Raw genomic sequence first — 27,762 nt, 5'->3', positions numbered from 1 at the left:
CACTTTCTCCTTAAAACTATAATGTGGAACAGAACATTATTATCCAATAGAACAAAAAAGAAGAAAAATTACTTTATTAGATGTTAATGCAACACATGTAAACAAAAATATTGATTGGTATCCCTTCCCTTTTTTTTTATTTTTTAGATTTGACAGCTGCCAACGGATGATCCATTGGCGTCAGTAGTTCGAAACTGCACAGCAACTCTTCATTCACACTCATGATCGCGCCAAAATTATCAAATTCGCCACAGTAGTTGGGTGCACTAAAGATTGTGACCAGTGTACGGTCATTAAAGAATTGATATCCATCTTCTACAACCTATTGAATCAAGTGTTGGTATATAGATATAAGTATATGTATGTAAATATGTACCATGTGTGCTCGACAGACAAGATCCAAGTCAAATTTGGAAAGAAATTCATTAATCACCTTCTTACCAAACACGTAGGACACGCCTCTTTCATTTTCTTCCCAATCAGCCATGATATCTGCCGGATCAGCCCAGAGTAGATCATTTATTAATCCAAAATCAGGCACATCTGTCGGGCGGGAAATATTTCGTATATCATCCATGCTATGCAATGACGGGCTAAGTCCACCATGAACACAAAAGATCTTGCCAGCGACCAAGGCTGCAAAGGGTAACGTATTGAAGACATCCACAAAGGTTTTCCACATCTTGGGACTCAATCGACGTTTACATTCATCATAAAACCCATACACTGTTTACGTCAATGTACACGTTCCAAACAACACATCTTATCTCTTACCTTTGGTCACATTAGCCGATTCATGATTGCCTCGTAAGATAAAAAAGTTTTCAGGGTACTTGATCTTATAACACAACAAGAGTAAAAACGTTTCTAAACTCTGTTTGCCTCGATCGACATAGTCACCTAAAAATAGATAATTGGAGGAAGGAGGAAAGCCACCCATTTCGAACAGTCGTAGTAAATCGGTGTATTGTCCATGTGTGTCACCAACGATTTTGACAGGTGCAGAGAGTTCGAGTAAAGACTAGAAAGGAAAAATGATGAGTACACACAATTTATCACACACATATACTAACTGGTTGCCCTAAAAAGATGTCCATGGCCGTTCGACAGATAAATGTCACTTCTGAACTTTTGAGACATAATTGTTTAGGTACTTTACTGGTATAACCAGCGTCCAACAGTCGACTGATATAATCATCGATCTGAGCCAACCCTCCTTGAAAACTAGATACTGAATTGACCGTCAACTGATTGACTGAGGATACCGTCAGCTGATTCTGTTGGTCCACGTCGACTTCTAAACCCTCCTTGTTCTTGGGTGGCCAATAGTCAGACTGAGCCAATAATTTGTGTTGTTGTGGGTGTTCTACTTTGCCTTTGAAAGGATCATTTTGTATTGTGTCTTCATTGGTTTGATCAGGATTCAATTGAGATAATTCTGCTCCTGTATTGTTGATAGAGTTCATTGGGTGCTTTCGATGGTTAGACGAGGTAACAAGGATAGAATTGACAGACCGTGCTGTGTTCACACTGTGTTCATTGTCTTGTGAAATATCAATCCGTGGCGGTGGCTGTTGTCTTTTTCCATTGTTCTTTCTTGATTTCTTTTTCTTTTTGGAAAGTGCATTACCCATTGCTGGTTCTATTAATAATAATATTATAACAAAAAAAGAAGAAAAAGAGAAAATATGAATAGAGCGGAGTTTTGTCTAAAAACGTGCAACAAAAGAAATGTCAAGCGAGCTTGTTTCCAAGGAAACAGAAAACAAACAAAAAAAAAAGAAAAAACTTTTTAAAAAGAAATGACTATTGCCCGTAAAAAAAAAAGGAGAGAGTCATCAAGAAAAAAAAAGAATGAATAAGGGTGAAAGAGAGTGAATGATCCAGATAGGAATGTGTGTTTCTATTTATGACATAAGCCCCCCTTTTCTCTCTCTCTCTCTCTCTCTCTTTTTCTTTTTCCTTTGCATATTCTAAAAAGCCTGTCTTATTTAAACATTTAAAATAAATTCTAAACTTTGGTTGATATCATTAAACAATCCTTAAAAATAAGCATCAGGCTTAGCGCTTTTTTAATAAGTTTTTTCTTTTTTTTTTTTTTTTTTCTTAATGTTTAGAAATACATTTCAAGTAAATACGTGTTTAGCCATGCCATACCAAATGTTAACCTTCCCTTTTAGTCTGGATTCCTTTCGATTCTATACAGCTTAGGGTAAAAAAAACAGATTCAACACTTCTTTTTCAGATCAGTAAATAAATTAAAATAAAAAAAGTAATGAACCATTACAGCTATGGTCATGTCATTTGCCAGAAGTAGATAAAGACAACGAAGCACATATAAAGAGAGTAGTGGATGATCACATTAGTTCTGCAGTAATTGAACTATGTTCACCTAATCTATCCAATACGTACATCACTTGTCCTGCTCAAGCGAATAAAACATTAGGAATCAAACTTCCATTTGTTGTATTGATTGTCAAAAACTTGAACAAGTACTTTTCTTTTGAACTCGAATTATTAGACGATAAAGATGAAAAGAGACGTATCCGTGCTTCAAACTACCAAGTAAGAATATACACAACACATGTATATATATTTATTGTTAATTCCTAGATTTCAACACGAGTAAAACCTTATATTGCTACCATGCCAATGCGTTTAGATCCTGGCTGGAATCAAGTTGTTGTTAACTTGGCTGATTATGTCAAAAAGGCATTTGGTACAAACTATTGTGAAACGAGTCGAGTGACAGTCCATGCAAATTGTAGGGTACGAAGGATTTATTTTACAGATCGACTGTACAGCGAAGAAGAATTGCCCTCAGAATTTAAATTATTTCTACCGGTAAGCACGTCCATATGTGCATGAGGGGGCATATCTAATACGTGTATAGATTGATAAAGCCTAACTTATTGCTTGAAAAAATCTGGAAAGAAGAACTCTATTTCTTTTTTTGCTGATGAATCAGAGTCTATAATATATTATAAATGATAACTCTCAGATGCTTTTTTCTTTACTTTTTTTACCTGAACCATGAAATGAATTCCGTGTATCTGTTAAACCATAAAGTGCTCTTAATGTATCAGGCTGGTGTATTCTTGCCCTGAAATGATTTATAAGAAACTTTTTTATATATGCGTATGTATATATCGTTGTACCTAACAGGATGAGTTGGTCCTATCAGTGAACGCCATTCCTTGATGGCATTGGGTGATGATAATATCATGGCATGAAAGGGTCCACTGGTCATATATCCACATAACCGATGATAAAAGAATTTTCCTTTATGCTCAGCATAAAATTGACCTGCCTGTTCTTCTGTCCAAAGCACGGGACGTTCCTGAAGAATGGTCATTCCTCGGTTAAGAATGGCTTGTTTAATTTTGGGTGGCAATGCAGCATTAGAACAAATGTCTGGTTTTAAAAGTGCTAATGTCAATTGTTGTTGTTTGTTTGCTAATCCCTTTAACATGTCAAGTTTTTGTATAAGAAAAAAAAAAAATAGAAAGAAAAGGGGGTGACTTGTTTTATTATAGTTGATAATCTAGTTCATAGCAACTATGTGCAGTAGTGCCTTTTGATCTCGGATGAGCTCTTAAAGGTTCCACTTCAAACAGAAGTTCTTCTAATTCAGAGAAACACTACAGGCACGAAAAAATTCACGATAAAGTGGCTAATGTTACGAGGCGCTATCTGTGACATTATTTTACAACTTTACACCATCAAAGCCCCTGTCTAACCTAAGGCTGACCAGTGGAATATTTATTAATATACTCGAATTGATCTTGATTTTTTATTGATTAAACTGACAACATGAAAATAAAATAACAACATTTCTTTTTATCTCTTTTTTGAAAAGAGACAATACAAGCTGAAAACTTTATAGAATACAAAAATATCTGTTTTCGAATAAGTCTAGCGTGATGCTACGCACTGGAAAGTTTTGTTGAGAGACATCATAGGTAGTATTTGGAGTTAGCTCCCATAGAATTAGTCTAGCTTTTGGTGTATTTTCTGGTGCATGTAGCGTTTTCCAAAATAAAAGTATACTCTTCTCTCTCCGTTATAACATGGACATTTTAGCAGCATACCTGCAGGACTTGAGTAGCAACATTGAAGCTAAACTGAGTGAGCTTGTTGCAGAGAAGCAAGAAGTTATTGCCAAACAGTCTGCTAATGAGTTTGAGGAACAAGAAATAGCTGTTGAACAGCTTGCAAAATAATCAGCCACGTTTATTTAGTTCTTTGAAAAGAAAAGAAGAGAAGTTTAAGGTATATATCTGTAACTTTGTACGTGAAGGCTGTTAATGTTTTTTTTTTTTTTTTTTTCTCCAAATAGTTTATTGCATATTACAGCAATGTCGATTGGGAGAATATAGTAGATCGCGTTCTAGAGGTATTGCATGATCCCCATCTTAATATCGGGCAAATCTTAAAACTATACCCTGTAAATTTTAGGAGAAATTGTTAATGTTATCACGTAAAGGCGAAGATTTCACGCCAATCTTCATTTACAGGAAGATATCACAGTGCAGGAGTTGATTGCTGTGAGTTTATTAAATATGTTACTTTAGATCTCTATTAATCGCTAACCTTCTGTTGTTTAGTCAACAACCACTCTAAAGCCAAAGGATAAAATAGATAGATTGCTAATGGAAGCTGATGATGAATTTGATACACCAAACCTCAAACTGGCAGTACAAAATTGGATCGATAATGCTCATTACGTAAAGGAGCTGCATAAACAAGAATAAGTTCAATGAAACATCCTCTATAATTATATAAATTCAACTTAAATGATACAGCTTGCTATATTACAGAGTTATAGGCTTTACTGCCAGTGTTAACTCCGTCGGCGTTCATGACATCCTCAAAGACAGGTACTCGTTAGTGTGGTCAATGATCCAGAGTCGAGCGACCTCATTTGTTGGGCCGAAGATGGGACTTCTTTCTTTGTCAATCGACAGGAAGATTTTGCACTTAAAGTATTACCGCAATTCTTCAAACACAAAGTGCTCTCTTCGTTTGTTCGACAAGATGTACGCCAATTGATTTTTATTTTAGCGCGAATTTAGTCAATTAAATTTACGCAAATTGGCACCTTTACTGTATTATAGTTGATGATCTAGTTCATAGTAACCGTGTGCATTATATTTTGCTTGATCAATCTTTCTACGTATTAAATTGGTCTTATTTGGCTCCAAAGCAGATGCCTTGCCTTGTTTTGTATGATCATAGGGTAAAAACTTGGTATCGATTTCCATTGTAGCAGTAGAGTCTTTTGATCTCGGATGAACTCTTAAAGGTTCCTCTTCAAACAGCAGTTCTTCTAATTCATGTACTGCATCATAATTAGGTACATCCTTCTGATATAAGAAAAAGTATTAGATTAAGTATACAAGTATATATTATCTTACATTGGGTATAAAAGGAGGCTGTGCCTTTTTAGATTCAAGCTGTTCCCAATCAAGGCCTTGAAACCAAGGATGTGATTTTAATTTCTGTAAGCCTTCTTTACCATGACCTAATCTATCTTTGGGACGCTTTGCTAATAACTAATTTTCCTTTTTTTAACATTACACAATTTAATTTCCCATTTTGTTTTTTTGTTACCCCTTGAATCACTTGCCGACATTCAACTGATACTTGAATCTTTTCTGGAAATTGTAGTGGATCATGTAAGATGGATTCTTGTACTTTCTCATTTGAATCTCCTTCGAAGGGTCTCTGTCCAAATAATAATTCAAAAGTAGTAATGCCTAAACTCCACCAATCCACGTCAGTCGTATATTTTTGTTTCAAAAGGATTTCAGGTGCCATATAAGCTAAACTACCCGCCCTATTCTGTCTATAAGGTTTTTGTGGTGTCAATTGAGTGGCAATATTGAAATCACTAAGATGAGCGTGTCCTCTATGATCGAGCAAGACATTATCTGGTTTGATATCACTAAATGAAAATGTCAACACAAGCGCTTATTTGGCTCTATTTTTTTTTTTTTTTAATTCACCGATGAATAATATGTTGACTATGAATGTAACTGATGGAAAGTATTAATTGAGCAACATAGAACCTAACTTGTAACTCATTAAAGGTACCAAGTGAGTCAAGATGAAATCGTAAATCTCCTCCGAGCATTAAATCAAGCACCATAAAGAGGTTCTCTTCATCTTGAAAGGCATATCTTAGATTGACAATCAGTGGATGATCGAGTAATTCGAGTATGACACGTTCTGTCAATATATTTCGTACTGCATTTAATTCAATACATTTGGATTTACTAATGTATTTTAATGCATATTCTGATCGATCAATCTTGTGCTGAACCATCCGCACTTTTCCAAAGGCACCTTTTCCAATGACTCTTTGCAAATAGAAATGTCGTAGCTCAGCTTTTTTTTAAAGCAAGTTAATGCCAATGGTTTCAATAGAGATGACGTCTACTTGCCTTCTTCATTATCAAAATTATATCTTGGCTCACAGCAACAAAAGGCACCCATTATAAATCTTTTTAAAAGAAAGAGAAATAAATTAAAAAACGGAATTTTTATTATTTATAAGTCAGTAATGAAGAAAAAGAGAGATCCCAAAAAGCTTAGGATCGACGGAAGGTTCTTCCACTAAAATAGAAAGTTTAAATTTTATATTATCTCAGCAGTAATGAAATTTAATTTACCTGGCTGTCTTCTTTTCTGCATTCATCACCTGAGGTTTAGCTCGGTTCAATACTTTCAAAAAGTCACGAACACGAGCTCTCATACGTGTATGCATATAGGCTTTGGAACACTTGATGTGATAATGAAGATAGTCACGGAAGATTTGAATACGTGAGATAGTCTCTTCACGAACATCACCCGCGGTAAAATGGTTAGGGAAGAGGACTATAGAGATAAGGTGATTAGGATATACACATACACAAACAAATGGTTATTATCATTATTACCAAAGGTAACATAGCTGATATCATCACTATCTTTCAAATTCAAATGACGAAGTTCCATAGGTGGTTCACGAATAGAATAAAGCACTTGAGGTGCATTCTGTAAAACAGGTACTCGTCGACGTGCATCCACAAATTCCTATCACGGAGTGTCATTAAACCGTTATTTATAAAGAAGTATTCTATTTACTTGTAGGAACACTTTGCCAAAGATTTTATCTGTTTCATCTTTAAAGGTTGTGCTAAAGATGACAGTAATACGGTCAAAATTGGACTTTACATAGATTGCTTCCTCTTCACGATAATGAACTGTCATCAATTCTGAGTTGCATTCCGTCTTTCCTTCCTTTTCGCACTGTTCTTGCTCAGCAAACGCTCTTTCAAAAGGTGCAGCTAACAGGTTGCGTTTTAACAGACTGACTTTTCGAATGAGTTCATCTCTGGCATCTAATGGTTCCCATCAGGAACTTAGTAAGAAAAATAAAAAAGGTTAATTTATTTTACCTTGTTCTGCAGAAACCATCTTTTCTAAATCAAGAGCAAGCGTGATATCAAAGCCTTGTTCGGGTGTATCCAAGAGGTAATCTCCATACTCGCGTTTCAAGATATCCTTGGCACCATATGAAAATAATTCACGAGAACAAGCCCAGGCGAGCGAGATATGAACGACTGTCTTGGTTTCAGGTGTTGAAATGTGGTATGTGACGCCATCAAAGTCAGCAACCGTCATGTCAATGGGGTCAAACTTTTCACTACACAAAGGTGCATGAGTTGTCTGTCGTCAGTTTTATTGAACAACTTACTTTTTGAGTCTTGACTCTAAAGTGTTTTTAATAATGACGTTGTGGTAATCTAGTAAAATCATTTCTCTTTATTTAAAAAAGCAGAAAGAGGGAAGCTAAATAACTACTTGCCAAGTCTCGAGCGCTATTTGAAATTAGTTGAATTTCCCTCTGACTCTTGCAAATGGTGTGGGTGGAGCTTTCAATGAATTCAGTTCAGCGTAAAGAGGGACCATGAACAATAGAATGCAGATGTTTGTGTTTAGACTGATAAGATGTTCAACTTGGAGTGCAGAGTATGCAAGAAAGAGAATGACACATAGCGACTTTGCTCTTTTCTACAGCCTTTTTTTTCTATTAGTCAACTGAGAGATAATTTTGAAGATCAGCCCAGTGTGTATAAAATCTTTTCACCCCCCTTTTTTCTTTCACTTTCTTTTCTTATTTTCACCGTCCAAAGACAAAGGGGGGCTCACGTGGAAAAACCTTATTTTCTTTATTTGTTATAAAATGAAGTTAGGCAAGTATATTACTCTAATGCATAATTTGTATTCTTACTGTTTATATAGTTTCACCCAAGATGATCCCATTCGTTGCAGCACCTATTATACTTCAGGCCATGTTTAGAACAAGAGGAGGATATTATTATCGATCGTTGGTCTGTTTCCTTTGTCTATCTGTATCAGCATGCTATGGTGTCTTTGCTTCACTCATTCTACCCATCTTTGGCAAGAGACATCTTATCAATTGGTCTGTTGCTAGGGTATACAAGACAGTCGTCTCTACTTTCTTGGGCATCACTTGTACAATCGAGGGCAAAGAACATATTAGAAAAGACGGAGGACAGGCTGTGTATGTATGCAACCATCAGACAATGCTTGATATCTTTTTTATGGCCAATGTATTTCCCAAGTCAACCTCGGTCGTAGCTAAAAAGTCGATAAAATTTGTCCCTGTTCTGGGATGGTTCAGTAAGTTTGAAGGGGAGAGTAAACATTTTTATGTACATAGAGCTAATTCTTCCCCCCCTTTTTTTTCATAAAGTGTATCTCAGTAAGGCTATATTTTTGGACCGTGCCAACCGAGAAACTGCAGTGGCACAGGCTCGTAAAGCAGCTGAAGATATGAAGAAGTCAAAAACAAGTATCTGGATTTACCCTGAAGGAACTAGATCTCACTCTTCTGAACTTGATCTGTTACCTTTCAAGAAGGGGGCGTTCTATATGGCTGTTCAAGCAAAGGCGCCTATTATCCCTATTGTAGTTCAAAACTACCATCACCTCTATGACCAAAAATCAAAGACATTCAAGCATGGTGATATTAAGATCAAGAGTAAGTTTTTCTTTTTTTTTAAAAAAAAGAAAGCCATCTCATTTTGTTTTTTTTTTTTTCCAATAGTTTTGCCTCCTATCCCAACTGACAACGTTGAAGAGTCTTCAGATAGTATACAAACACTATCGAATCATGTTCGATCTGAAATGATAAAAGCACTAAGAGAAATATCTGTAGATAATAAAAATAAATAGGGAATGTTTGTGTATTCGTGTGCCCTGAATGTCTGAGTTTATGTACTGTAAATTCATGCACAATGAAATGATGAATGACATAATGTCTCTCTCTCTCTTCCTGTGTGTAAAGTATTCTTCTTTCATATTATAGAAAGAGAGAAAGGTAAGGATATGTTTGCAATTATGAACAAAGTTACTGTCGTTCAACATAAAGACCTCAAGTATTTCACAGTGAACCAACAATCTTCTAAAGACAAACTTCCCTCTCCTTTTTGAATACTCTTTACCAAGATATGGAAAACAAGTATAACCATGATAAACCGAGGGATTATTTTAGCTTGAGCAAATGGCAAGTAGCACTTTGCCCTGAAATTGCATTTTTTGTTTATCTCACTCTTAAATGCAAATACGACATAGCCTTTCATTTTCCGACGAACTATTTAAAAAACCGCCAATCTGCTTTTAGACAGACTTGTACCTCTCTTTTTATTCTATTTTCCTTCATTTTATATGAGTTCAAAGAAAAAGTGCCCAAAACGGAAAAGTTATGAAAAGCAAGATGCAGCTACTTTTCTATCTAATATTTCACTTGGTAGCGAAAATGATCTTTATTCAAATGACGGTAGCCTTTTTTATATTTATAAAGAAAAGGGAGGAGGAGAAGGTTAATTCTTTCGTAGCTTTACAGTCCACTTTGAATGATAAGCCGACTTCATTTCATGAACAAAGAAAAATGCATAATAGTAGCAGTAATAGTAGTATTACTAGTAACAGCACCAACATAAGTAACCAATCTTCATCAAGCAATCAAAGTAATGGAGCAGCACTATATAAACTCACAGATGATGATAATCAACGCTTAATTGCTTCAGAAAAAGTGAAAAGGAAGTCAGACCCATTTCGACATAAAGTATGCGTCCTTTTTTTTTTAAAAAAAAAATAATAATCCATAATTCACACGTCGCGTGATATCGCATTTTTTTTATAGCCAGATTCAGGTCGTAGATTCGCGTCTTTATTTCGTTATTATCAAGGTGTTGTCAAGCAGTCAACTAGAAAGACAAACCATCGCTTTCATTATAGCTATGTGCAAGTATTGATAATGAGAATATTTTGTACAATATTAATTGTTTCGAGTAGCCATGAACATATCATAAATCGACATCTGAAGCATCAAAAAGCAATGTCTTATAGTCATTTCTTAGCATCTAATGAAATGCCCACCAAGTCATATACCCCTCATCTTCTGGATTTTGACGAAAACAGTACTTTGCTCTCTTTTAGCTCAACACAGGTAACAATGTTCAAAAGAAAGGTGTGCCGTAAATTAAACCCTTTTTCTTTGTGTAGGATTCATTGCATAAATTAAAACATGAATTAAACGAAAGCTTTCGGTTGTCTCATCCGGAAATAATGCCAGAACTCACATTTTCAAAAATAAAGTCTATCAAGCTCCACCTACAGAATATAACAAAGAATCTTGACCTTGAGCTATCAACCTTATCTCACGCTTATGTCTATGTTGAAAAGTTGATACAAAAGAATGTCGTCACAAAGCAAAATAGGAAACTTGTAGCAGGTGAGATGCATAAAAATTGAAGGTGTTACACATATATATATATATATTCATACGCGTTAGCGTGTTGCTTATATTTAGCAGTTAAAATAAACGAACCAAAAGGGGTTTGCTTTCGTGATCTTTTCGAGGTAAACATGAGTGATGATAACTGAATTACTTAATTAGTCTTTCATTAGGCTATCTCTGGAGAAATTGGTATTGGATCAAAGGATATACGAGGGCACGAGTTTGCTGTCTTTGCTGATCTTGAATTTAGCCTTTATGTTCCTATAGAAGAATTCATGCCACATCTTGATAAGCTTGTTGAAGCATTTGGTAAATTTGATTTTTTTGATTAAAATCATTGATTGACGCATATAAACATAGGTTACCAATCAATCAAGGATTATGTTGGTGATGAATCATTTTATGAGATTAAAGCTTAACCCTTTCAAAAAGTATTTTATGCGTTCATACGTTGAATAAAGATAAAGTTTATGTCAACCCTCGTTTTCTTTTTAAACGATGATCACTTGCTTTTGTTCACTTGGAGGGGATCAAGCCAATTAAAAACAATATCAGATGCTTTAAAGCTTTCATGTCATCCCTATGCCTCTATTGCATTGTACGTACATCTTCACTTGCCCTTTCAGTCGTGATTGATCACTAAGAGTTCATCAAGTAATAAATTAAATGTAGTATTATTTAATAGATGCTGCAGATATTGTTTTATTTATTTAAGAACTATGTACGCATCTACTGCGGTAGCCGATGTTGTGGAGCTACTGTTTCACCACAGCCATCAGATTGCCAAAGTAAAGTCAAAAATAGTGTGTAACATGCTGAAAGTCGAATAAAAAAGTACGACAGGCCAAACACAGTTTTTCTTTTTTCCGTACCTTTCCACTCACAATGTCTTTGACTTCGGTTGTAATTGGTGCCAGAGCAAAACATACAGCCACTGTCTTTTGGCTTCATGGCCTCGGTGACTCAGGTGCTGGATGGTCATTCCTGGCTGAAGAGCTTGGTAAAGCCTTCCCTCATGTCAAGTGGATTCTTCCTAATGCGTAAGAACGTTTTAATCAGAAACTCGATTGTTTTATTAATCAAATTTAGTCCTGTTGCGCCAATCTCTATGAATTTTGGTTATCTTATGCCAGGTAGATTATAAGAGATTTGAAAGATTCACACTCATATGTATGTATATAGCCTGGTTTGATCTTCATGGGCTCACTAAAGAAAGTTTAGAGACGGAGGATGAAGAGGGCATGCTTGCTTCATTAGAATCAGGTAAATGCTCGTAATATATACAAGGATGATAACTAAATCATAAAAGTTGGCAAGCTCATTCGCGATGAAGTCGATAGCGGTACTCCTGCTAATCGTATCGTCGTAGGCGGCTTCTCTCAAGGATGTGCGCTCTCATTATTGACAGGTTTAACATCAGAGTATAAGTTTGGAGGCATTGTTGGCTGTAGTGGTTGGCTTGCATTATCAAAGAGAATATCTCAAGTAAGATAGTCAAAAAGGGGATGAAATAACATACTTATTTATATATATAGCTCGCGTCAGATGCCAACAAGAACACTCCCATTTTGATGTGCCATGGTGATCGAGATCAAGTGGTTAAATATGAATATGGTAAAGAATCTGCTGAAACATTACAATCCTTAGGCTATAATGTCAGCTTCAAAACCTATCCTGGCCTCACTCATTCTGCCAATGCACAAGAGCTTGCTGATATCTCAGAGTTTCTGCAAAAGGTTATTCCTCACAACTAATAATAAAGTTTTATTCTGTTACAATTCAATAGAATGAACTCCATCTTTATCTACTAGTGTAGCTTTGAAGTTGGGTAAATTGACAATAAATCTCGTCTTGAGTTCTTGTATACACATCTTCATCAAGGTCTTTGCTTCATCCACAGACATGTTTTCTTTATAATAGCGGTCCATTAATGATGTACAAAAATAAGAACCATAGCCCTGTGCACAGAATGGTAATTCTGCCATGGCTCCAAGGTAATCAATCCAATAAAGCTCTGCCTTTTGTTTCTTTACATCGTAACCACCAATCACTAAATTAACAGAATATGGATGCTAATGAACAATATGAGTAAAATGTGTTCATCTGTGTGTTTCTCTTTCAAAGTTACTCTGCTTCTAAGAGAATCAGCCAATTCACGTCGAGTAAAGGTTGCAGTGGCCTTGGGACTAAGTTCAATGCCGTTTCTAATGCCATATAACTTGATGTTTCGCTGGATGTATTCAGCAAAGTTTACAGTGTCTCCTGGTTCACCAGAATAAAGTAAGACTGTGTGTGGGTTCAATTCACGAGATTTATCCTCGGTTCCTTTCATGACGACAATGCTTCGCGCGCTGACAGTATCAGCTGCAAGCAATGTGAATCCATTACCAGTGATTCCAAAAAGACATTCCATTTGTGTTTAACTGATTTTTTGAATAAAAAAGAAAAAGTGTTGTGTTTGAAATAGGAACGCGTATGCGCTTTAAGAGGTGTACACTCTAAACTCAGAGTGACGTTGCCTTTGAAGATGACGCAATTTTTGAGAGGAAACGGCGAGTGATTTTAGGCGCATTCACGTAAAACGGTACTGCACCTGTGCTGTGCGCCTAACATTGGTCTTTTTTTTTTTCTTCTTCTTCTTTCTTTCTATTATCGAATAAAAGGGTCCTAAAAGCACTGACCTGACTTTTTGATAAAATAAACACTTTTGAAATAAATTCTGATAGTTGCGTATTCTAAGTCGTTTTATGCTTACTACACCAGTACACAGTGCTTGCAGTACCAATTTGCGTACAAATTATGTGTGTTCTCTTGGTTTTTTGATTGTTGAGGTAAAAGACCTATGTTGTGATATTCCTCGATTTTCTGTTTACCTCTAGATTCTTCAGCTTGGAATTGTTATGACTTTGATTATATTACTTCCCGTATGTAAAGCATTATCAAAATTAAAAAAGAGACAACTCTTGATTTGTCGCTGTCATTATTAAGCAAGGCAAATTTATAACTTTTTTGCCTTGGTGTTTATTTTATAAAGCAGTTCTTTATTTTCAAAAAGAAGTGCACGCTGTAAGAAAAGAAGTTCGTTTGCTTTAGGCCAAAAACCACTTTATTTAGGTATCCAAGATAAAATGCATTTGAGTAGGAATGCTTTAGCTGTTGTATGTATAGTTTTTAATCAGTAAATAAAAAAAGGATATATAGAAAGAAAAAAAGAATAGAGAAAAAAATAAACCTTCTAAAACCTCAAAACTGGGAAAGGAGGGACAACTTTCGAATTTTGAGTCTTAGGACCCAACCATGCTGGTTTCACGAAGTCAGGGGTAGACAGAGATTCATCGGAATCACCAAAGTCAGAGTCGTCAATGCTCAACCCATACTGCATAATCCTTAGATTTTTTCAGCAATTGTCTGTAAAAAATGAGTTGCAGATTTTGAAGCTACTTGATACATGCATTAATCACCTTCCAGTAATAGTAGGGGGAGGCCAATGTTGAAAAAGCCTTCAATACTTTCAGATACTATAGGGAAGATGACAGTCTTGCCAATAAGCTGGGTAGCATTGTGGTGCTTGTATCGTTGTGACTATTGTTGTATTAGCGTAGATAGACAGAAAATACAATGGGACTCTTTACGTTTCTTTTATTTTAGGTGTACACTACGCGCACGAGGAAATCCACGAAAAGACTACAACTGAGCGGTACCCGCGATAACATCCAACAAAACTTTTCAAGAAGGAAGGTAAAAAGAAATGTTTTTATTTTTTTATTTAACTTTATGTTGTCAGTTCTATCAACAAAGAACCAAGGTTATTCGGGTTTTACTATTTGCACAGCATTTGCCATATAGACGTAAATTTTCAGCTGTTCTGGGTAGAAGAAGTGCTCTGGTGCTTTCCAGCTTGAAGACTCTCACTGCTTTTTCTGATTTGTATAGAACATTTAATTACGCTTGCTTAATGCTTCTGGCATAGCAACATCAGCATCGGCTTTTACATCTTTTTCTATTTGTTGCATTATCTCCTTGTCGAGATAGTTTAGCCAAATGCTCTCTATAAGAGTCCAATGTTTCAAGACGACTTGCCATCAGTAATATAGCACATAAGCTTAAGCTTATCATTCTCATATTAATACAATAATTGAATGTTCATAAATGGGTTCAGAGTGTGATTGTAGTAAATGTAAAACTAGTAGGGCCCTCTTTATATCTCTCAAGAAGTGTACCACAAAACACTCTGAAGATGCAACATCTAATTTGTCGGTGTGGGGCGGCATTTATTTTTAAAATCCACAATATTCACTCTAGCAAGTTTTGACGACTTAGATTTCCAATAAGTGCGATTACTTCACTTTTCCAGAAACACTGTATAAATGGACCAATCGCTACTAATAAAAGCAATTGTTGCTGTGGCTGTCTTATTGATCACGACTGGTATATAAATGAGTAAAGTAAAAATTGTGTTGTGTGTTAATCAAAAGTCAATCAGTTATTGTATTGTCGTTTTATACAAAAAAGCAAAATAGAAATGCAGTATTGCTATTAGGCATCTGTGATGCTGGTAAAACAGCCATGTATACACTTGTAATATAATAATAGTAATGGTTATTACACACATATCTAATCTGTTTATAGTTGCGATTCAACGAGAAACGTCCAACCGTGTCATCTATGAAAGAGAATGAAGGTCAACTTATACTTTCGAATAAGGTAACAGTTTATATACACATATGACAAAAAAAAAGTAGGCTAAATCAAACCCAATACAGACATATGATCTTGTAGACTTACCAGGCCATGAACGTGTACGCTATCGTTATAATGACTTCTTACCTGTTACTCGAGCTATTGTGTTTGTGGTGGATAGTACAACTTTGAATAGACAGATTCGATCAGTAGCTGAATATTTGTATGATGTATTAGCTAAAGCTCAAGTACAAAAAAATCGTATTCCTATTTTAATTGCATGCAACAAGTCAGATATGATTACGGCCTTACCAACGGATAAAGTCAAGTTGATGCTTGAGAACGAGATGTATGTAAAATATTATTATAAAAGAAGGAGATGATTGATTTTATTTTATAGTAATCGTCTGAGATCTACTCGTACAGCTAGAGTGGAACAATCAGAAGAAGATGAGACTGAAGCATACTTGGGGTATGAAGGAGAAGATTTCAAGTTTGATCATGTAGATAATCAAGTAGAGTTTGTATCCTGTTCAGTGGAGAAGGAAGATATTGAAAAGGTTCAAGAGTGGATTAGAGGTTGATTTCTTTAATAACAACAATGACAATAAAGTCTTTATTTCACACGCTTAATAAATCTACTAAATACAGCAGCAATCAAAGCCATTAAACCACCAAATGCCAATACAATAGCGACATTAGATTCACCTGATGTTTTGCTATCCGAAGCAATAGCAAATATAATAGAAGAAATAATAGCCACAGCAAACTGAGGGAACACGATGTACATGTTGTGTACACCCAAAATCATGCCTGCATCAAAGTCATCTTGCTGTTGATGCTCACTTGTTGTTGTAGGAAGTTTCTTTTGGCGTTGTTCATCTTCATAGCTAACATATTCACCGACTAACGAGAATGGGATCCAGAGCACAATAGCCCATGGGATACCCATGATGGCCAAGATGACAGTAGCTGTCGTGACTGAGCGGACAAACCATGCCGACAACAAGGAGCCAGCAATGATCAGCTGAGATGCAGTATAGACATTCAGCAAAGAAAGAAACCAGATGCCCTTTTTTTCAAAACGCATGACAAGAGCAGGAATGACCACGCCTGCAACCACAGAGACCAGGGCATTACACAATAACGCAAAGGAACCTGCTCTGGTACCTTCGGCCCAGTCTCCGTTGTCGGGATGAGATATGAAGTAGAGGTCTGACACCCACTGTGTGCTGATCATGCCGCAAAGTAAGACCTCTTTTTTCTAATTTCTAATTTCTTTATTCTTACCTGTAGAACAAATAAGGAAACCAACCCATCCAAGCAAAGAATTGTGTGTTACATAATGACTGAATTGGTTTTGGTAAATAACGGAAAGCACGCCAAACATATTGGAAGGTGCTATACCACGGCCTGTTATTTGAGAGGTTAATAAATGGCACGTTGATTGAGGGTTGAACCTACAAGTCATCTTGGTCATCATTTTCAACATGCTGCTTTTCCTTCACGGCAAAGCATGTAATAGCCAGAGTTGCAATAAATACTAGAGTGCCTACAATGCAAAATACTTTCATCTGAGTGTCTCCTAGCCAAGGAAAGAAGTTGACAAGATCAATAAAGCCAATAAAGTATCCAAAGACCATGGCTGTATTACTCATGCGTGCACTCCATGCATTTGCATACTCTTGCTGCCAAAGAGGTGGTATATCCAGGATTAAGGCTCTGCAAATAGCTTGAACAGCGTTTAATGTAAAATCAAGAAAGTAGAATGAGGATACGGCTACGATGATGGAATACGTGTGAACCTAAACCAACAAATTAATTACCGCACTTTCTAGCAATCAGCTCCCTTTACAGCTTCCTTGGACGAATTGTAAAATTGGTCGGCGATCATAGTTCCTAACTCTCTTGCATATGCAATGCCAACCATAGACAGACACGTTAATATGCCTGCGCCTACAATAAATGGTCTACGTTTTCCAAATCGAGACGTGCATTTATCACTGTATGCGCCAATTAACTATGAAGTCATTTATATTCAGGAACCGATCAATGGCATGATGTCAAAGCTACTTACGGGTTGCACAATAAGACCAGAGAGGGGGCCTGCCAGCCAGACGAGGGCCGTTAGCTCCTTGGATAAATCAAGCGATATTAAATAGGGCGTGCCGTAGCTATTGTTTGATGGTTATTTCATCTATATCTTAAGCTCACGTTTTCATCTTACGATAGTTCAACCGTCCCTACGATAATAGAAAGAAGAGGTTACTATGGTTACAAGTGGTGATTATAGTTAGATCCTTACACGTAAATTGAACACCTGCCATGCACACGGTCAAACCTAATATCTGAAGCAAGTTAAGGCCTGACTCCCGCGTGGTTTCTTGATTGGCAATGGCGTCTGGTACGGTTCCTATACTATTATAAGTAGACGGATCAAATGAAGATCGTCTTCTTTTATATTTTGGCCTAGAAACAGGCGGTTTATTTTGTTGTAATAACGGCGATTGCTCGTTTGTCATGTTGAAAATAAAAAAAAAAAAAGAAAAAAGGAGTGAATCTGAGTACGTCTGTTTAAATAAGTAAATGGATTTGTCATATGATCAATCTCACTTGGGGGATAAAACAAAGAACAGTGTGGGGGGTGATAGGAGATCCAAATGCCCTTCTTCTCCTTTTTAATGTTACAAGTTACAGTCATTTCATAAAAGCAATTACTTTCTTTTTCGCAGAAAAAAAAACCAAGAGTCTTTTTAATTTAACAAACAATAGAAAACTTTTAAGCTGAAACTTCGTTTGAGTTATTTGCAACTTGAACTTCTCGTCTTTTGATGGTAGATGCAAGCACTTGTGATCGGAAAGAGAGTGTCTTTGTACGTTCGATAACTTGCTGATATACAGATGTAATAGGTGTGTTCATGATGACAGTATTCTAGAAAAAGACAGTCAGTAATTTTGGTTTATTCATTTTTTCTCTTATTTACTTCTTCAAAGTCAATCTTTGCATCAACGCGTGTATCTCTAATCAAGTTAACAATCCACTTTTCACCTTCTTCTTGACTCAAGTTCAATCTTTGTGACATTTGCCTATGATGATATATAAGTTTTTCTATTTTTTTTTTTTTTTTCTCTTTTTTTCTTTACTTGATGTCAATCTTTTGATGAATTCTACAATATGTCTCAGAGATGAATTGTCTCGCGCTTTCCATAAAATCTTCTTGAGTAGCAGCCAAAAAGAAGTCGTTCATCAGTACATCTTCACATTCTTTTAATTTCTTTTGTGCGCCTTCAAAGTCAAAGTGTACGAAAAGCGCCTCTACAAATTGAGTGACGGGATCTTGGTATTCATAAGATTCTTGTTCAATGATTTTAACTAATTCTTTCATCTGGTGCTTTCTGCGCTTATTTGTAACAACAGCTGTTGTGAGATAACGCAAAACCCAAGGGCAAGAGGTTTGGATAGTGTTGATGTATTGAGGTGTAAGGAACATATCAACCATACAATCACGGCCCTTGGGGTGATTGAAGAAAACAAAAAGAGACCAGTGGAGAAGCCAAGTACGTTGTTGAAGTTGTTGGAGAGGTGATATAAAGCTCTACTCAGCAAGAATCATTAGCCCATTGTTCCTGCTATATAATCTCTTCTTTTACCTTTTGATCAATAGCTTCTCTCAACTTTTGAATTTCTTCTAATGCACCATCCCAGTTACCTGTCAAGATTTCTGCAGCCATCTTTCCCCAAGTGGCAGAAAGAGAACGTTCGGGATCAGAAGACTAGTACAAAAGATAAGCTTTCTTTTTCATAAACCATTCTTTTCCCTTTCTTACCAAAACACGATAATGGTAAAGATAATCAGCGGCTCCTCCATAATCACCACAATTGTATTGGAATTGACCGAATTCGTATAAAATGTTGATAGAATCATCAGTAAACTAGCATAAAATGAGTTAGATCATCGTAATATTCGAAAGGTGCCGTGTCTATCCTTCTTACTTGATAGTTATCCTTTAAATACTGAATGCTTTCTGCTTTATCTTGACGGAGAACAGCAATGACTTCAGGCTTCTGAAGAACTTCCATCACCTTTTGAGCTTTTGTTCTTAAATCTTCCATTCGAGCCAAAACGCTTTCTCTCTTTTCGGCAAATTCTATGCATTCATCGAGTCAATGAGCGGCTCTTTTAACTGTCTAACTTTTTTTTACCCTTGGGAGTTTCCTCAGTCTTGTTCAATTTTTTGTAAAGGTCAACAACGAAGTCAACCATGTTTGAATTTTTGAATAAATCGTATTTGGCTTTGAGTAAATCTTCAGCAACATAAACTTCCTTTAATTCAAGGAATTCTATAAGAGGAAAAACAAGATGACGATCCAAGAAGGGAATCATCTTCATCGTCAAGTCATGTGTTGCAGCCATTGTGTTTCTATTCTGTTTGAAAACGGCGTTGCTTTTCAAGAAAAAAAGTTTTGGAAGGCTTGTCATGTTCAAAAAAATCGCGGAGTTTACACAAACAGTCACGTCTCTCTCTCGCTCTCACTCTGTCACACCAATTAAACTTATCCCAAAGATGTCAAAATGAAAGCATCACTGTATTGAATTCTGTTATTATGTATAAAATGTGTTTGCTCAAATGCTGTTACTTGATGTGTGTCATAAAGAGTACATGTTAGTTTCCTATTTTTGCAATATAATCCTATAAGTTTTTATGCCGATCCAATTGGTGTAAAGATTATCGCAATGAAGGGCAATACGGAAACTCTATGAAAATCCCTTAGAAATGAAATTTATTATAACATAAAACTTTTATTATGGTGTTTACAATATTTTTGATCTTTTTATATGTTATTATAAAATATTTCATGGACATTTCTTGCCAAATTGTTATTTACATTGGAAATTGTCGTGGTTAGGTTGTCTGCAAGCTGTTCAAGTTTTAATTCTCCAAGATAAGAATTTCTTGCATGTCATTGAACTGGTCGATCAACGATTGAAAGATTTTCTTATCTGGTCCATTTTTGAGCTTGCTGAAAATAGTTATGACAGTTTCCAATTTTAAGGTCGCGTCTTTTCCATGCTCAAGCACGCTCGCTGGCACCAAAGATGCTACGGATGTGGTGCCATTGCTTGTGTCAAAATCTGACAACGCACACAAAGCCGCTGGTCTACAACGGATATCGTTTGTGAAAATAGAAGAGGAACGGCATAATAGATATGTGCTTGGAAAGCATCCGGTATTGTTCACAGAGTTTTTCCCGTCTTCATTATACCTACTACCTGGGATGGCGTCAACAAACGCTTCAATGTGTGGTGTCACGCTAAACATGGCTTTATAAAGTTGCCATCTTGGTTTGCATTTCTTTTCAAGAAGGGATAAAAAAGAAACGCTGTTATTTTAATTCTATGCTGTCAGTTTGATCAACAAAGACAACTTAGCTCACGTATAATTATGATAAACTCCTATTTTATATCAAAGAATATTCCATTGAACAGCCTTGCATGTATAGGAGTAAAAGTGCCTGTAACATTAGCTTATTTTTTGGTGCATGTAATGTTGGCCTGAGGATGTAGGAAAACCAAATCCGGAAGCAGAAATGATCTCATTGATATTATCTTCATTCATTCTTAACAAACTTTTGATGGCCTTCCAATCCATAAAGTCATTCACGTGCTTTTCGATCCATTCCTTCGATTCAGGAAGAAGTTGTGAAGAAGCAATTTCCTTGATATCAAATAGTTGGCAATCAGGATATTGCCAGTGATATGTCGCAGAAACAGAACCATCATTCATTGTAACTTTCTTAATTTTTGCAGGGCAGCCAATTCTACTAGACTTTCTTTGACGTGTTTGGTCATCTTCTCTATCACCGTCAGAAACAACCTTACGGTTACCAGCATGATCACAAACATACATCGCAATATGAACTGGTAGTAATTGCGCCGTCCTTACGTTCATAAAGGGTACATTTTAGCTTACCAGCATTACGAGGCCTAATTCTCCATCCAGCATGACGACTTTCCGTATTTATAAACCATTCATTAAATTGCTGCTCATTATTAAATGTAAGCTTCGCTTCTGGTTCTATAAAAACAAAAGATAACTACAAAAATCTTGGCAACGTTTGTTATAAGCTAAACATAATAAATAGTAAACTATACAATAAAGCTTGAGCAGCACCACTCATGCAGGCAAGGTTTACTTCAGATCTCATGAAGAATTGCATTATAAGTAACGAACACTGACTTACAAGTGATGAATAAACTTTACAATCTTTCCATTAAAACATCTATGATCCAGTATTGAGAGTAAAGCTGCACTGAGAAATGTAGAAAACCAATGAATACAATAAGACAAGATGAGGCTTCACTGCGACATAACAATAGAATTGGAACAGGAATTACCGCTTACTGCATTAAAAGCTTAAATAAGGTTCCTCTCAATAAATCCTCTCCTGTTTGTGCTTGGATTTCAGGTCTCAGATCAACAATTGGTCAGGCACAAATCCAAGTGCTGTCTAAAAGAAGAACTCTAAGCAGACACCTATGATCAAAGAATGATATTTTATAATATAAATCTATGCGGATAAATGATAACTGATCTAGCATGAATAAAACTGTTCTCAAATTGAACAAATAGCATAAAACTAAACCAATTAGCACAAGAAAACCTCGTGATTCTTTCCCTAGCTCTTGAAGACTGAAAAAGTGTAAATAGCTTCCCTTAATCCTTGTCATTGACGGTGGCCTTATTTTTCAAGAAATAAAAAGTATCTCAACATACATTCTCTTGGTGTGTTTTTTTTTTTCTCTTTTTATTCTACGATTATATCAACTTTGAAGGTTTCAAGTGAGATGTGAAAAGGTACACTCACGCGAAACCTATGATGCACGTCATTCGTACGGAATTTAAATGTGCGTTCCTTTTTTTTTTGGAATGGCGCAGTTTGCAACATTTTTTCTTTCTTTTTCAAATAAAAAACTATCAAGATGGGTATGATTCATCAAGTATAAATCTATATGTGTTCTAACAAGATCATCCCATTAGAGTACCAAAAAGCAATGCTGGAGGAATTAATGTCCCAATATGTTGACGTGGACAATAAAGATTTTTGGGATGATAGTGTAAGTAACATAATAATAATAATAAAAAAAAAAGGTTTTATTTACAGATTGTAAAGGTATGCAAACATTACTTGGTCGCTTTTTGTCCCAGTCAATTGTTTACCAACACTAAATCTGATCTTGGTGCTTGTGATAAAATTCATAATGATCGCTTGAAAGACAAGTATCAAAAAAGCCCTGATAAAAGCAAATACCCTTATGAGAACGAGTTTTACGACTATCTCAACAAGTTAATCTCTGACTTGGGACGCAAGATTCGTCAAGGAAATGGTAGATTGAACATTCAATCAGATGATAAAGTAAGTTACGACACATGATGAGCATCTTTTTTTTTTGTAACTCTTTATTCCCATAGGCAGCTGAAATCCGAAAGGAAGAAAGAGAAGAAAAGATGGTTTTGTTAGACGTAAAGATTAAAGAATTATTACAAAAAGTGGAAGAAGCTGGTGAAGAAGGACGTGTCCAAGAAGCAACTGATTTACAAGCTCAAGTTGATAAACTTCAAGCTGAATTAGAATTAGTTAAACAGAATAAAGACGGCCTTAATCCAACAGAAAAGCGAATGGAGGTAAGTTGATGAGGAGTAGACAACTAATCATCTTTTGAACCTCTCTCATCCATGTCTAGGTATGCGATGTTTGTGGAGCATTTTTAGTTACAAACGATTCTTCAGATAGGTTGGAAGCCCACTACAGAGGTAAACAACATCAGGGTTATCTAAAAATTCGTGATACAATTGAACAAATGAAGGTAAGCAATTATCATTATTACCCATCCCTTTCCCTAACGATCATTTTAGCAAAATCGTCAACAGCGTTCTCATAATAACAACAACAACAATAATAATAACTATTCACGTCAACGCTATGATTACCATGACCGCCGAGATGGAGGTAGGCACAGAGATTACCGTCGTTATTCTGACCGAGAGCGCAGGGATAGATACCATCATGGTCGAGAAAGACGTGATCATGATGACTTTGCAGGAGCAATTGAAAGTTACAGCAGAAGATCTCGTCGTGATCAAGACGACTACCGTTCTCGCTCCCCTGTCAAAGGATCCCGTTCACGATCACCCACTAGGAAGTATCGCTATGATTAAGTAGGTGTTAATAATACCTGTTATTAAAAATAAAAAGAATTTCCCTTTTTTTTTTATTAAAAGACATGATGATGTCGTACAATCCTTTTTCTTTTCTTGTTAATTTATGATTGAGGAATAATAGTCGTATTTAGTGTGCATGAGTGCTAAAGACTACTCATATTCACAGCGTCCGACGTTAAGACGAATCATATGGATATCCTATGCTAGATTGATTACTTTTTTTATACCTGATGTCTTATTGCATTATATAGCCGGCTTACATACTTCTGGTATATAAAGATATATTTAGTAACAAACAATAAAATACATATACATTCTACATAGGATCAAGAATCGCATGGCGTGAAAAGATGGCATTAGTTTCATTATTTTTATTTTCAGCAACTTGTCTATGCTTTTGGTTGGAATACGTCTCGAGTCTTTTTTGTAACCCAATCAAGTACTATTATTACCGTGATGTCCTTGCCAACAATTCTAAACTTTCAGCCATTCATGGTACCGCTGTAGACTGGTCAGGTTATTCCTCAGACGCAGCCAATTTTATAAAAGAGCATCCTCATCAGGATCTATCTTACAACTTTCCAAGATTTTTACATCTTAGCCAATCCAATATTGATTACAATGAACCTATACTCAACAATTGCATCTATTCTTTAAACATGACAGACAGAGCCGACGCCTGGCTCAAGCATTATCTCACAAAGCATCCTGGATATGACTATCAAGATGGCACCCTATTGCACTGCCCTATTCCCGGTAAGCCCAATATGACAGGTGCACCTTGTTTTGATGGAACAAGTGCAATGGATGAATACAGAATAAAAGGAGGTAAAGTAGTTGAGAAATGAACATTTGCATATATTAACGACTCCAAAAAAAAAAAGACGTTCTCTATGATCCATATAGTGTAAAAAAGTATTATTCTGCTTTACCTTCAACCAACAATATGACAAGACAGGCGTTTGTTATTTTGGATGGAGCAGTGCTTGATGTCACCGCCTATCTGCTAGGAGCAACCGATACTGTCATCATTGCACCACATTACACATCTCGATCATTTGCAATTGATCGCACCTTTCTTCCAACTGATTTATCGCTTTACTTGTATACACATCTTGGCACAGACATATCAGACTTTTTCGATTCAGATGACACCGTAGACTATGGTGTATACCGCCAGTGCCTCATCTATCTCTTTCAAACAGGTGTTTCGCACATATCTGCGGGCTGTGCTCGAAGCAACCCTGCGATGTGGGCTACCTTGGGCATAGGATTAATCTATTTCTTTTTTAAAATCAACTTGGGCCAATTCATTCGTATACCCTTCATTCAAAGAATCATATCTTCATCAGCTCCAGAACACTCCTCATCGCTCATTTCTCAATCTCAAGGCTGGCCCTATACTCTCCTGATGGTACCCTGTTTTGCAGAATCATCAGACACTTTGAAGCAAACGCTAGATACATTGGCAAGGTCAAGCTATGATGATGCAAAAAAGCTTCTTTTGTTCGTTTGTGATGGTGTCGCTGTCAATGACAAGGCTAAAAAGGAGACCTATAAACTATTACTCGAGTCACTTGGTTACAGCAGCTTTATCGAGGAACCTATTCCACGAGCCTATATCTCGCTGGGCCAAGGTAAACGGCGCATTAATTATGCCAAGGTTTATTCTGGGTACTACGAGACAGGCCGTAATCGAGTACCTTACTTGGTCATTGTCAAGATTGGTAATCCAAAGGAACGGCTAGCATCACATCCTGCGCCTCCTGGCAACCGAGGTAAACGAGACTCGTTAGTGATGATCTTTGGTTTTCTGGAGAGATGCATGAATCTATCTAATAACTTGATCACACCATTGGATTATGAAATATTCAATCAATGCTATAATGTGTTAGGTATAGATCCTCGCTATTTCAAATACCTTATGATGACGGATGCTGACGTCCAAGTTCAAAGTGATGTTGTCCATAAGCTTGTCTTGCGTCTAGAGCACGATTGCAAGATGCTTGCTGTCAGTGGTCATGTCAGGCCGGCCAATCCAGAAGAAAATCTTATTACTATGATGCAGATCTTTGCTGTCTATATGGATTTTTTTTCTGGTCTCGCTTACGAAGCATGCTTTCGTAGTGTCAAGACAATCAATGGCGGCCTCGTCATGTTTAAAATATGGTCTGAAAAGGAGCCTTTAAAGAGACAGCGAAAGAATCCAGAGCAAGAGGAAACAGCAAACAAGTGGCCTAAAATAAGCGATGAAATTATCATTACAAACCCATTTGCTGACAGCAACATGGTAGATGACTCGGCCAGTACTGCAACAATCAGTAGTGCTGTTTATAACAGATCAATCATCAGAGCCAGCAAGGCAACAATAGCAAGTAAATTACGGCCAGACTCACGTTTGAACCTGTCTCCCAGCATGAACGTCCAGGCGTGCTGTGTTCACCCAACAGTCCTACGAGGCATATGTACACCACAACCCAATACGATGCACATGCAAAATGTATTACTGCTAGGTGAAGAAAGATACCTATCTATTGTCTTGTTGGCATCGCACCCAGACCACCGACTTGGATTTGCTCCAGATGCCGAAGGATACGCCACGCTGGCTAACAACTTCTTTTCCTTACAGGCGTTACAAACACGGCATATGCGTGCAGCTTTCCATATCCGACTTGAAATGCTTCGTGTCTCATGGCGATTGGGATTCTCATATTGGATACTATCTTGTTTTGAAATCGTCGACACCATGTTTTCGATACCCACCACTATCTATGTCTATATCATTTTTGTAAGATCAGTTAAGGGCGTGGGTATGTCCAACAGACTGTTTGCATATGCTTTTGGTGGATTACTTGCACTGCATGTCTTGATATTCTTTGTCAGTCGTCGAAAATACATTATATGGTTTGCCCTCTACTGTGTGCTCTCGGTTCCTCTATTTTCAATTTGGTTTCCAGTATTGGCTCTGTGGCAAAGTGACTACGCTGGTCGTTGGTACGATGTCTGGCCAGTTGCAACCTTACGGCATCACTCAGCTCGTAGACATGGGATTTTAGAAGACGAAGGTGCTCATGATCAAACGACGGGAAGAGAAGAAGAAGCCAAAGATGACGCAAATGAACTAGTGAGGTTAACTTTAAGTCAATTTGATGCGATTGAAATGGAAAGACAACGCCAAGCAGCCGAGGCAGCCTTGGATTCGAACTTTGAAGAGTTCTCAGCTAGCACCCAGCATCCGTATAAAAGTGGAACTAGCCATGCTTCAAATTCACCCACTGCTATCTATTCTCCTCCAACGGCTCAGATCTGGGACGGGTTACGGTCCACCCGTATAGCATATCAACATACAGCTACATCTAGTAGCCTTCAACGCTCCAACAGGCAGCCAACTCTAGATACCACTCACTCACGGATAGACAAGAATAGTACGACTACGAGTAACCCATTTGACGACGACTACTCGACTGTAGAATATAAGAAGCCTGTAGACGCAAATCATCGTCGTTGGTTTAACTATTCCCATTCATCAGTTGAAAGCTACAAACAAGAAGATAATTTGACACGAGAAGGGGTGAATGAGCCAGATGGAGCAAATGAATTAGTATTAGAAGATGATTGTTCACTAGATGATCGTGGATCCACACTTTCAATCATATCAAATACCTTTTCAATCATACCTGATCAGGACACAATAACTCAACGGCAGCCAACTCATCGATTCGACCCTTCTGCTGCCTATACCCCACAAACTTATCTACCCGAAGAAGGTCGAGTAAGAGCGATACATACAAATCTTAATCAGATGGCATCATCGGATGGTATTCGTCATATGAACCTTATTTATCGACAGCAATCAAGGCCACAAAAAGAAAATATAACACACAAGATAGGGAATGATAAACCGTCCTTTCACTCCTTCAAATATCGAACTGAGCAAGCCTCCAATCGATCGACCGAAGCAACAAGCGGAACAGAGTCTTTTATACAGAAACAAGGCTAGAAAGCCGAAAGAAATAAAAAAGCATCACTCTTTTTATCACTTTTTA

General features: G+C 36.8%; 17 protein-coding genes across 17 annotated transcripts; 8 read left to right on the top strand and 9 right to left on the bottom strand.

Moving 5' to 3' along the window:
- Positions 1-39: 39 nt before the first annotated feature.
- On the bottom strand, positions 40-1,826 carry RHIMIDRAFT_252738 (Metallo-dependent phosphatase). Its single transcript, XM_023610969.1, has 4 exons — positions 1,074-1,826; positions 775-1,021; positions 377-726; positions 40-322 (listed from the first exon to the last, which is right to left on the bottom strand). Exons 1-4 carry the CDS (start codon positions 1,632-1,634, stop codon positions 137-139), a joined length of 1,344 nt encoding a protein of 447 aa, XP_023470731.1. The 5' UTR covers positions 1,635-1,826; the 3' UTR covers positions 40-136.
- A 283-nt stretch (positions 1,827-2,109) lies between these two features.
- RHIMIDRAFT_209917 (DUF667-domain-containing protein) lies at positions 2,110-2,893 on the top strand (the record flags this gene model as incomplete). Its single annotated transcript, XM_023607163.1, has 4 exons — positions 2,110-2,130; positions 2,181-2,212; positions 2,274-2,565; positions 2,614-2,893. The coding sequence occupies 4 exons, from the start codon at positions 2,110-2,112 to the stop codon at positions 2,866-2,868; spliced, it is 600 nt and encodes a 199-aa protein (XP_023470730.1). The 3' UTR covers positions 2,869-2,893.
- RHIMIDRAFT_221251 (nucleoside diphosphate kinase) lies at positions 2,845-3,850 on the bottom strand. Its single transcript, XM_023607427.1, has 3 exons — positions 3,159-3,850; positions 3,027-3,103; positions 2,845-2,971 (listed from the first exon to the last, which is right to left on the bottom strand). The coding sequence occupies exons 1-3, from the start codon at positions 3,470-3,472 to the stop codon at positions 2,910-2,912; spliced, it is 453 nt and encodes a 150-aa protein (XP_023470729.1). The 5' UTR covers positions 3,473-3,850; the 3' UTR covers positions 2,845-2,909.
- Positions 3,851-5,111: 1,261 nt separating this feature from the next.
- On the bottom strand, positions 5,112-6,394 carry RHIMIDRAFT_196395 (kinase-like protein; the record flags this gene model as incomplete). Its single annotated transcript, XM_023606130.1, has 4 exons — positions 5,112-5,366; positions 5,418-5,555; positions 5,614-5,947; positions 6,009-6,394. Coding segments are annotated over 4 exons (1,113 nt in total), but the record flags the coding sequence as incomplete, so codon positions are not given.
- Positions 6,395-6,593: 199 nt separating this feature from the next.
- On the bottom strand, positions 6,594-7,803 carry RHIMIDRAFT_232459 (putative ARC35-subunit of the Arp2/3 complex; the record flags this gene model as incomplete). The annotated part of the gene is made up of 6 exons (XM_023607747.1): positions 6,594-6,618; positions 6,675-6,879; positions 6,942-7,077; positions 7,129-7,385; positions 7,443-7,690; positions 7,742-7,803. The coding sequence occupies 6 exons, from the start codon at positions 7,801-7,803 to the stop codon at positions 6,594-6,596; spliced, it is 933 nt and encodes a 310-aa protein (XP_023470727.1).
- Positions 7,804-8,339: 536 nt separating this feature from the next.
- RHIMIDRAFT_284810 (1-acylglycerol-3-phosphate O) lies at positions 8,340-9,246 on the top strand (the record flags this gene model as incomplete). Its single annotated transcript, XM_023613211.1, has 3 exons — positions 8,340-8,691; positions 8,765-9,052; positions 9,119-9,246. 3 exons carry the CDS (start codon positions 8,340-8,342, stop codon positions 9,244-9,246), a joined length of 768 nt encoding a protein of 255 aa, XP_023470726.1.
- Positions 9,247-9,711: 465 nt separating this feature from the next.
- Positions 9,712-10,251, top strand: RHIMIDRAFT_2192 (uncharacterized protein). The gene has a single exon (XM_023607374.1). It carries the CDS (start codon positions 9,776-9,778, stop codon positions 10,169-10,171), a length of 396 nt encoding a protein of 131 aa, XP_023470725.1. The 5' UTR covers positions 9,712-9,775; the 3' UTR covers positions 10,172-10,251.
- Positions 10,252-10,411: 160 nt separating this feature from the next.
- RHIMIDRAFT_232457 (uncharacterized protein) lies at positions 10,412-11,232 on the top strand (the record flags this gene model as incomplete). The annotated part of the gene is made up of 5 exons (XM_023607746.1): positions 10,412-10,522; positions 10,579-10,807; positions 10,868-10,935; positions 10,984-11,122; positions 11,174-11,232. The coding sequence occupies 5 exons, from the start codon at positions 10,412-10,414 to the stop codon at positions 11,230-11,232; spliced, it is 606 nt and encodes a 201-aa protein (XP_023470724.1).
- Positions 11,233-11,698: 466 nt separating this feature from the next.
- Positions 11,699-12,567, top strand: RHIMIDRAFT_196191 (Phospholipase/carboxylesterase; the record flags this gene model as incomplete). Its single annotated transcript, XM_023606103.1, has 5 exons — positions 11,699-11,853; positions 11,903-11,946; positions 11,996-12,076; positions 12,123-12,298; positions 12,349-12,567. The coding sequence occupies 5 exons, from the start codon at positions 11,699-11,701 to the stop codon at positions 12,565-12,567; spliced, it is 675 nt and encodes a 224-aa protein (XP_023470723.1).
- An 18-nt stretch (positions 12,568-12,585) lies between these two features.
- Positions 12,586-13,226, bottom strand: RHIMIDRAFT_243143 (proteasome-domain-containing protein; the record flags this gene model as incomplete). Its single annotated transcript, XM_023609904.1, has 2 exons — positions 12,586-12,885; positions 12,942-13,226. The coding sequence occupies 2 exons, from the start codon at positions 13,224-13,226 to the stop codon at positions 12,586-12,588; spliced, it is 585 nt and encodes a 194-aa protein (XP_023470722.1).
- Positions 13,227-15,362: 2,136 nt separating this feature from the next.
- Positions 15,363-16,077, top strand: RHIMIDRAFT_232454 (P-loop containing nucleoside triphosphate hydrolase protein; the record flags this gene model as incomplete). Its single annotated transcript, XM_023607745.1, has 4 exons — positions 15,363-15,368; positions 15,443-15,517; positions 15,577-15,842; positions 15,894-16,077. 4 exons carry the CDS (start codon positions 15,363-15,365, stop codon positions 16,075-16,077), a joined length of 531 nt encoding a protein of 176 aa, XP_023470721.1.
- A 32-nt stretch (positions 16,078-16,109) lies between these two features.
- Positions 16,110-18,015, bottom strand: RHIMIDRAFT_195345 (MFS general substrate transporter; the record flags this gene model as incomplete). Its single annotated transcript, XM_023606030.1, has 7 exons — positions 16,110-16,725; positions 16,784-16,906; positions 16,958-17,298; positions 17,349-17,513; positions 17,571-17,667; positions 17,721-17,736; positions 17,799-18,015. 7 exons carry the CDS (start codon positions 18,013-18,015, stop codon positions 16,110-16,112), a joined length of 1,575 nt encoding a protein of 524 aa, XP_023470720.1.
- Positions 18,016-18,047: 32 nt separating this feature from the next.
- RHIMIDRAFT_209895 (eukaryotic translation initiation factor 3 subunit 6) lies at positions 18,048-19,936 on the bottom strand. Its single transcript, XM_023607162.1, has 7 exons — positions 19,698-19,936; positions 19,488-19,642; positions 19,322-19,426; positions 19,145-19,267; positions 18,638-19,089; positions 18,478-18,580; positions 18,048-18,425 (listed from the first exon to the last, which is right to left on the bottom strand). The coding sequence occupies exons 1-7, from the start codon at positions 19,906-19,908 to the stop codon at positions 18,273-18,275; spliced, it is 1,302 nt and encodes a 433-aa protein (XP_023470719.1). The 5' UTR covers positions 19,909-19,936; the 3' UTR covers positions 18,048-18,272.
- Positions 19,937-20,425: 489 nt separating this feature from the next.
- Positions 20,426-20,815, bottom strand: RHIMIDRAFT_232451 (uncharacterized protein; the record flags this gene model as incomplete). Its single annotated transcript, XM_023607744.1, has 1 exon — positions 20,426-20,815. The coding sequence occupies one exon, from the start codon at positions 20,813-20,815 to the stop codon at positions 20,426-20,428; it is 390 nt and encodes a 129-aa protein (XP_023470718.1).
- A 201-nt stretch (positions 20,816-21,016) lies between these two features.
- RHIMIDRAFT_232450 (uncharacterized protein) lies at positions 21,017-21,701 on the bottom strand (the record flags this gene model as incomplete). The annotated part of the gene is made up of 3 exons (XM_023607743.1): positions 21,017-21,414; positions 21,467-21,571; positions 21,644-21,701. 3 exons carry the CDS (start codon positions 21,699-21,701, stop codon positions 21,017-21,019), a joined length of 561 nt encoding a protein of 186 aa, XP_023470717.1.
- A 739-nt stretch (positions 21,702-22,440) lies between these two features.
- RHIMIDRAFT_288002 (LUC7-domain-containing protein) lies at positions 22,441-23,767 on the top strand. Its single transcript, XM_023613526.1, has 6 exons — positions 22,441-22,480; positions 22,535-22,611; positions 22,668-22,910; positions 22,967-23,179; positions 23,239-23,361; positions 23,411-23,767. Exons 1-6 carry the CDS (start codon positions 22,477-22,479, stop codon positions 23,711-23,713), a joined length of 963 nt encoding a protein of 320 aa, XP_023470716.1. The 5' UTR covers positions 22,441-22,476; the 3' UTR covers positions 23,714-23,767.
- Positions 23,768-23,852: 85 nt separating this feature from the next.
- On the top strand, positions 23,853-27,716 carry RHIMIDRAFT_232448 (uncharacterized protein; the record flags this gene model as incomplete). The annotated part of the gene is made up of 3 exons (XM_023607742.1): positions 23,853-23,985; positions 24,041-24,544; positions 24,601-27,716. 3 exons carry the CDS (start codon positions 23,853-23,855, stop codon positions 27,714-27,716), a joined length of 3,753 nt encoding a protein of 1,250 aa, XP_023470715.1.
- Positions 27,717-27,762: the final 46 nt, after the last annotated feature.

This window comes from Rhizopus microsporus, assembly GCF_002708625.1.
Source record: "Rhizopus microsporus ATCC 52813 unplaced genomic scaffold scaffold_1, whole genome shotgun sequence".
Taxonomy (NCBI): Eukaryota; Fungi; Mucoromycota; class Mucoromycetes; order Mucorales; family Rhizopodaceae; genus Rhizopus; species Rhizopus microsporus.
Note: the sequence above shows the minus strand (reverse complement) of the source record. Positions and strands in the feature narration are given on the sequence as shown.

Excerpts from the sequence above, each read along its gene's own strand:
- RHIMIDRAFT_252738 (XM_023610969.1), bottom strand. The coding sequence starts at position 1,634 with ATGGGTAATGCACTTTCCAAAAAGAAAAAGAAATCAAGAAAGAACAAT. Across the intron at positions 727-774 it reads ATCGGCTAATGTGACCAAAG|TGTATGGGTTTTATGATGAA; the intron begins GTAAGAGATAAG and ends TGACGTAAACAG. Across the intron at positions 323-376 it reads TTGTCTGTCGAGCACACATG|GTTGTAGAAGATGGATATCA; the intron begins GTACATATTTAC and ends TTGATTCAATAG.
- RHIMIDRAFT_221251 (XM_023607427.1), bottom strand. The coding sequence starts at position 3,472 with ATGTTAAAGGGATTAGCAAACAAACAACAACAATTGACATTAGCACTT. Across the intron at positions 3,104-3,158 it reads GGACCAACTCATCCTGTTAG|GGCAAGAATACACCAGCCTG; the intron begins GTACAACGATAT and ends AAATCATTTCAG. Across the intron at positions 2,972-3,026 it reads GAATTCATTTCATGGTTCAG|ACTCTGATTCATCAGCAAAA; the intron begins GTAAAAAAAGTA and ends AATATATTATAG.
- RHIMIDRAFT_2192 (XM_023607374.1), top strand. The coding sequence starts at position 9,776 with ATGAAAAGCAAGATGCAGCTACTTTTCTATCTAATATTTCACTTGGTA.
- RHIMIDRAFT_209895 (XM_023607162.1), bottom strand. The coding sequence starts at position 19,908 with ATGGCTGCAACACATGACTTGACGATGAAGATGATTCCCTTCTTGGAT. Across the intron at positions 19,427-19,487 it reads ATTTAAAGGATAACTATCAA|TTTACTGATGATTCTATCAA; the intron begins GTAAGAAGGATA and ends ATTTTATGCTAG. Across the intron at positions 19,090-19,144 it reads GAGAAGCTATTGATCAAAAG|AGCTTTATATCACCTCTCCA; the intron begins GTAAAAGAAGAG and ends CTTGCTGAGTAG.
- RHIMIDRAFT_288002 (XM_023613526.1), top strand. Across the intron at positions 22,612-22,667 it reads AAGATTTTTGGGATGATAGT|GTATGCAAACATTACTTGGT; the intron begins GTAAGTAACATA and ends CAGATTGTAAAG. Across the intron at positions 23,362-23,410 it reads ATACAATTGAACAAATGAAG|CAAAATCGTCAACAGCGTTC; the intron begins GTAAGCAATTAT and ends CGATCATTTTAG.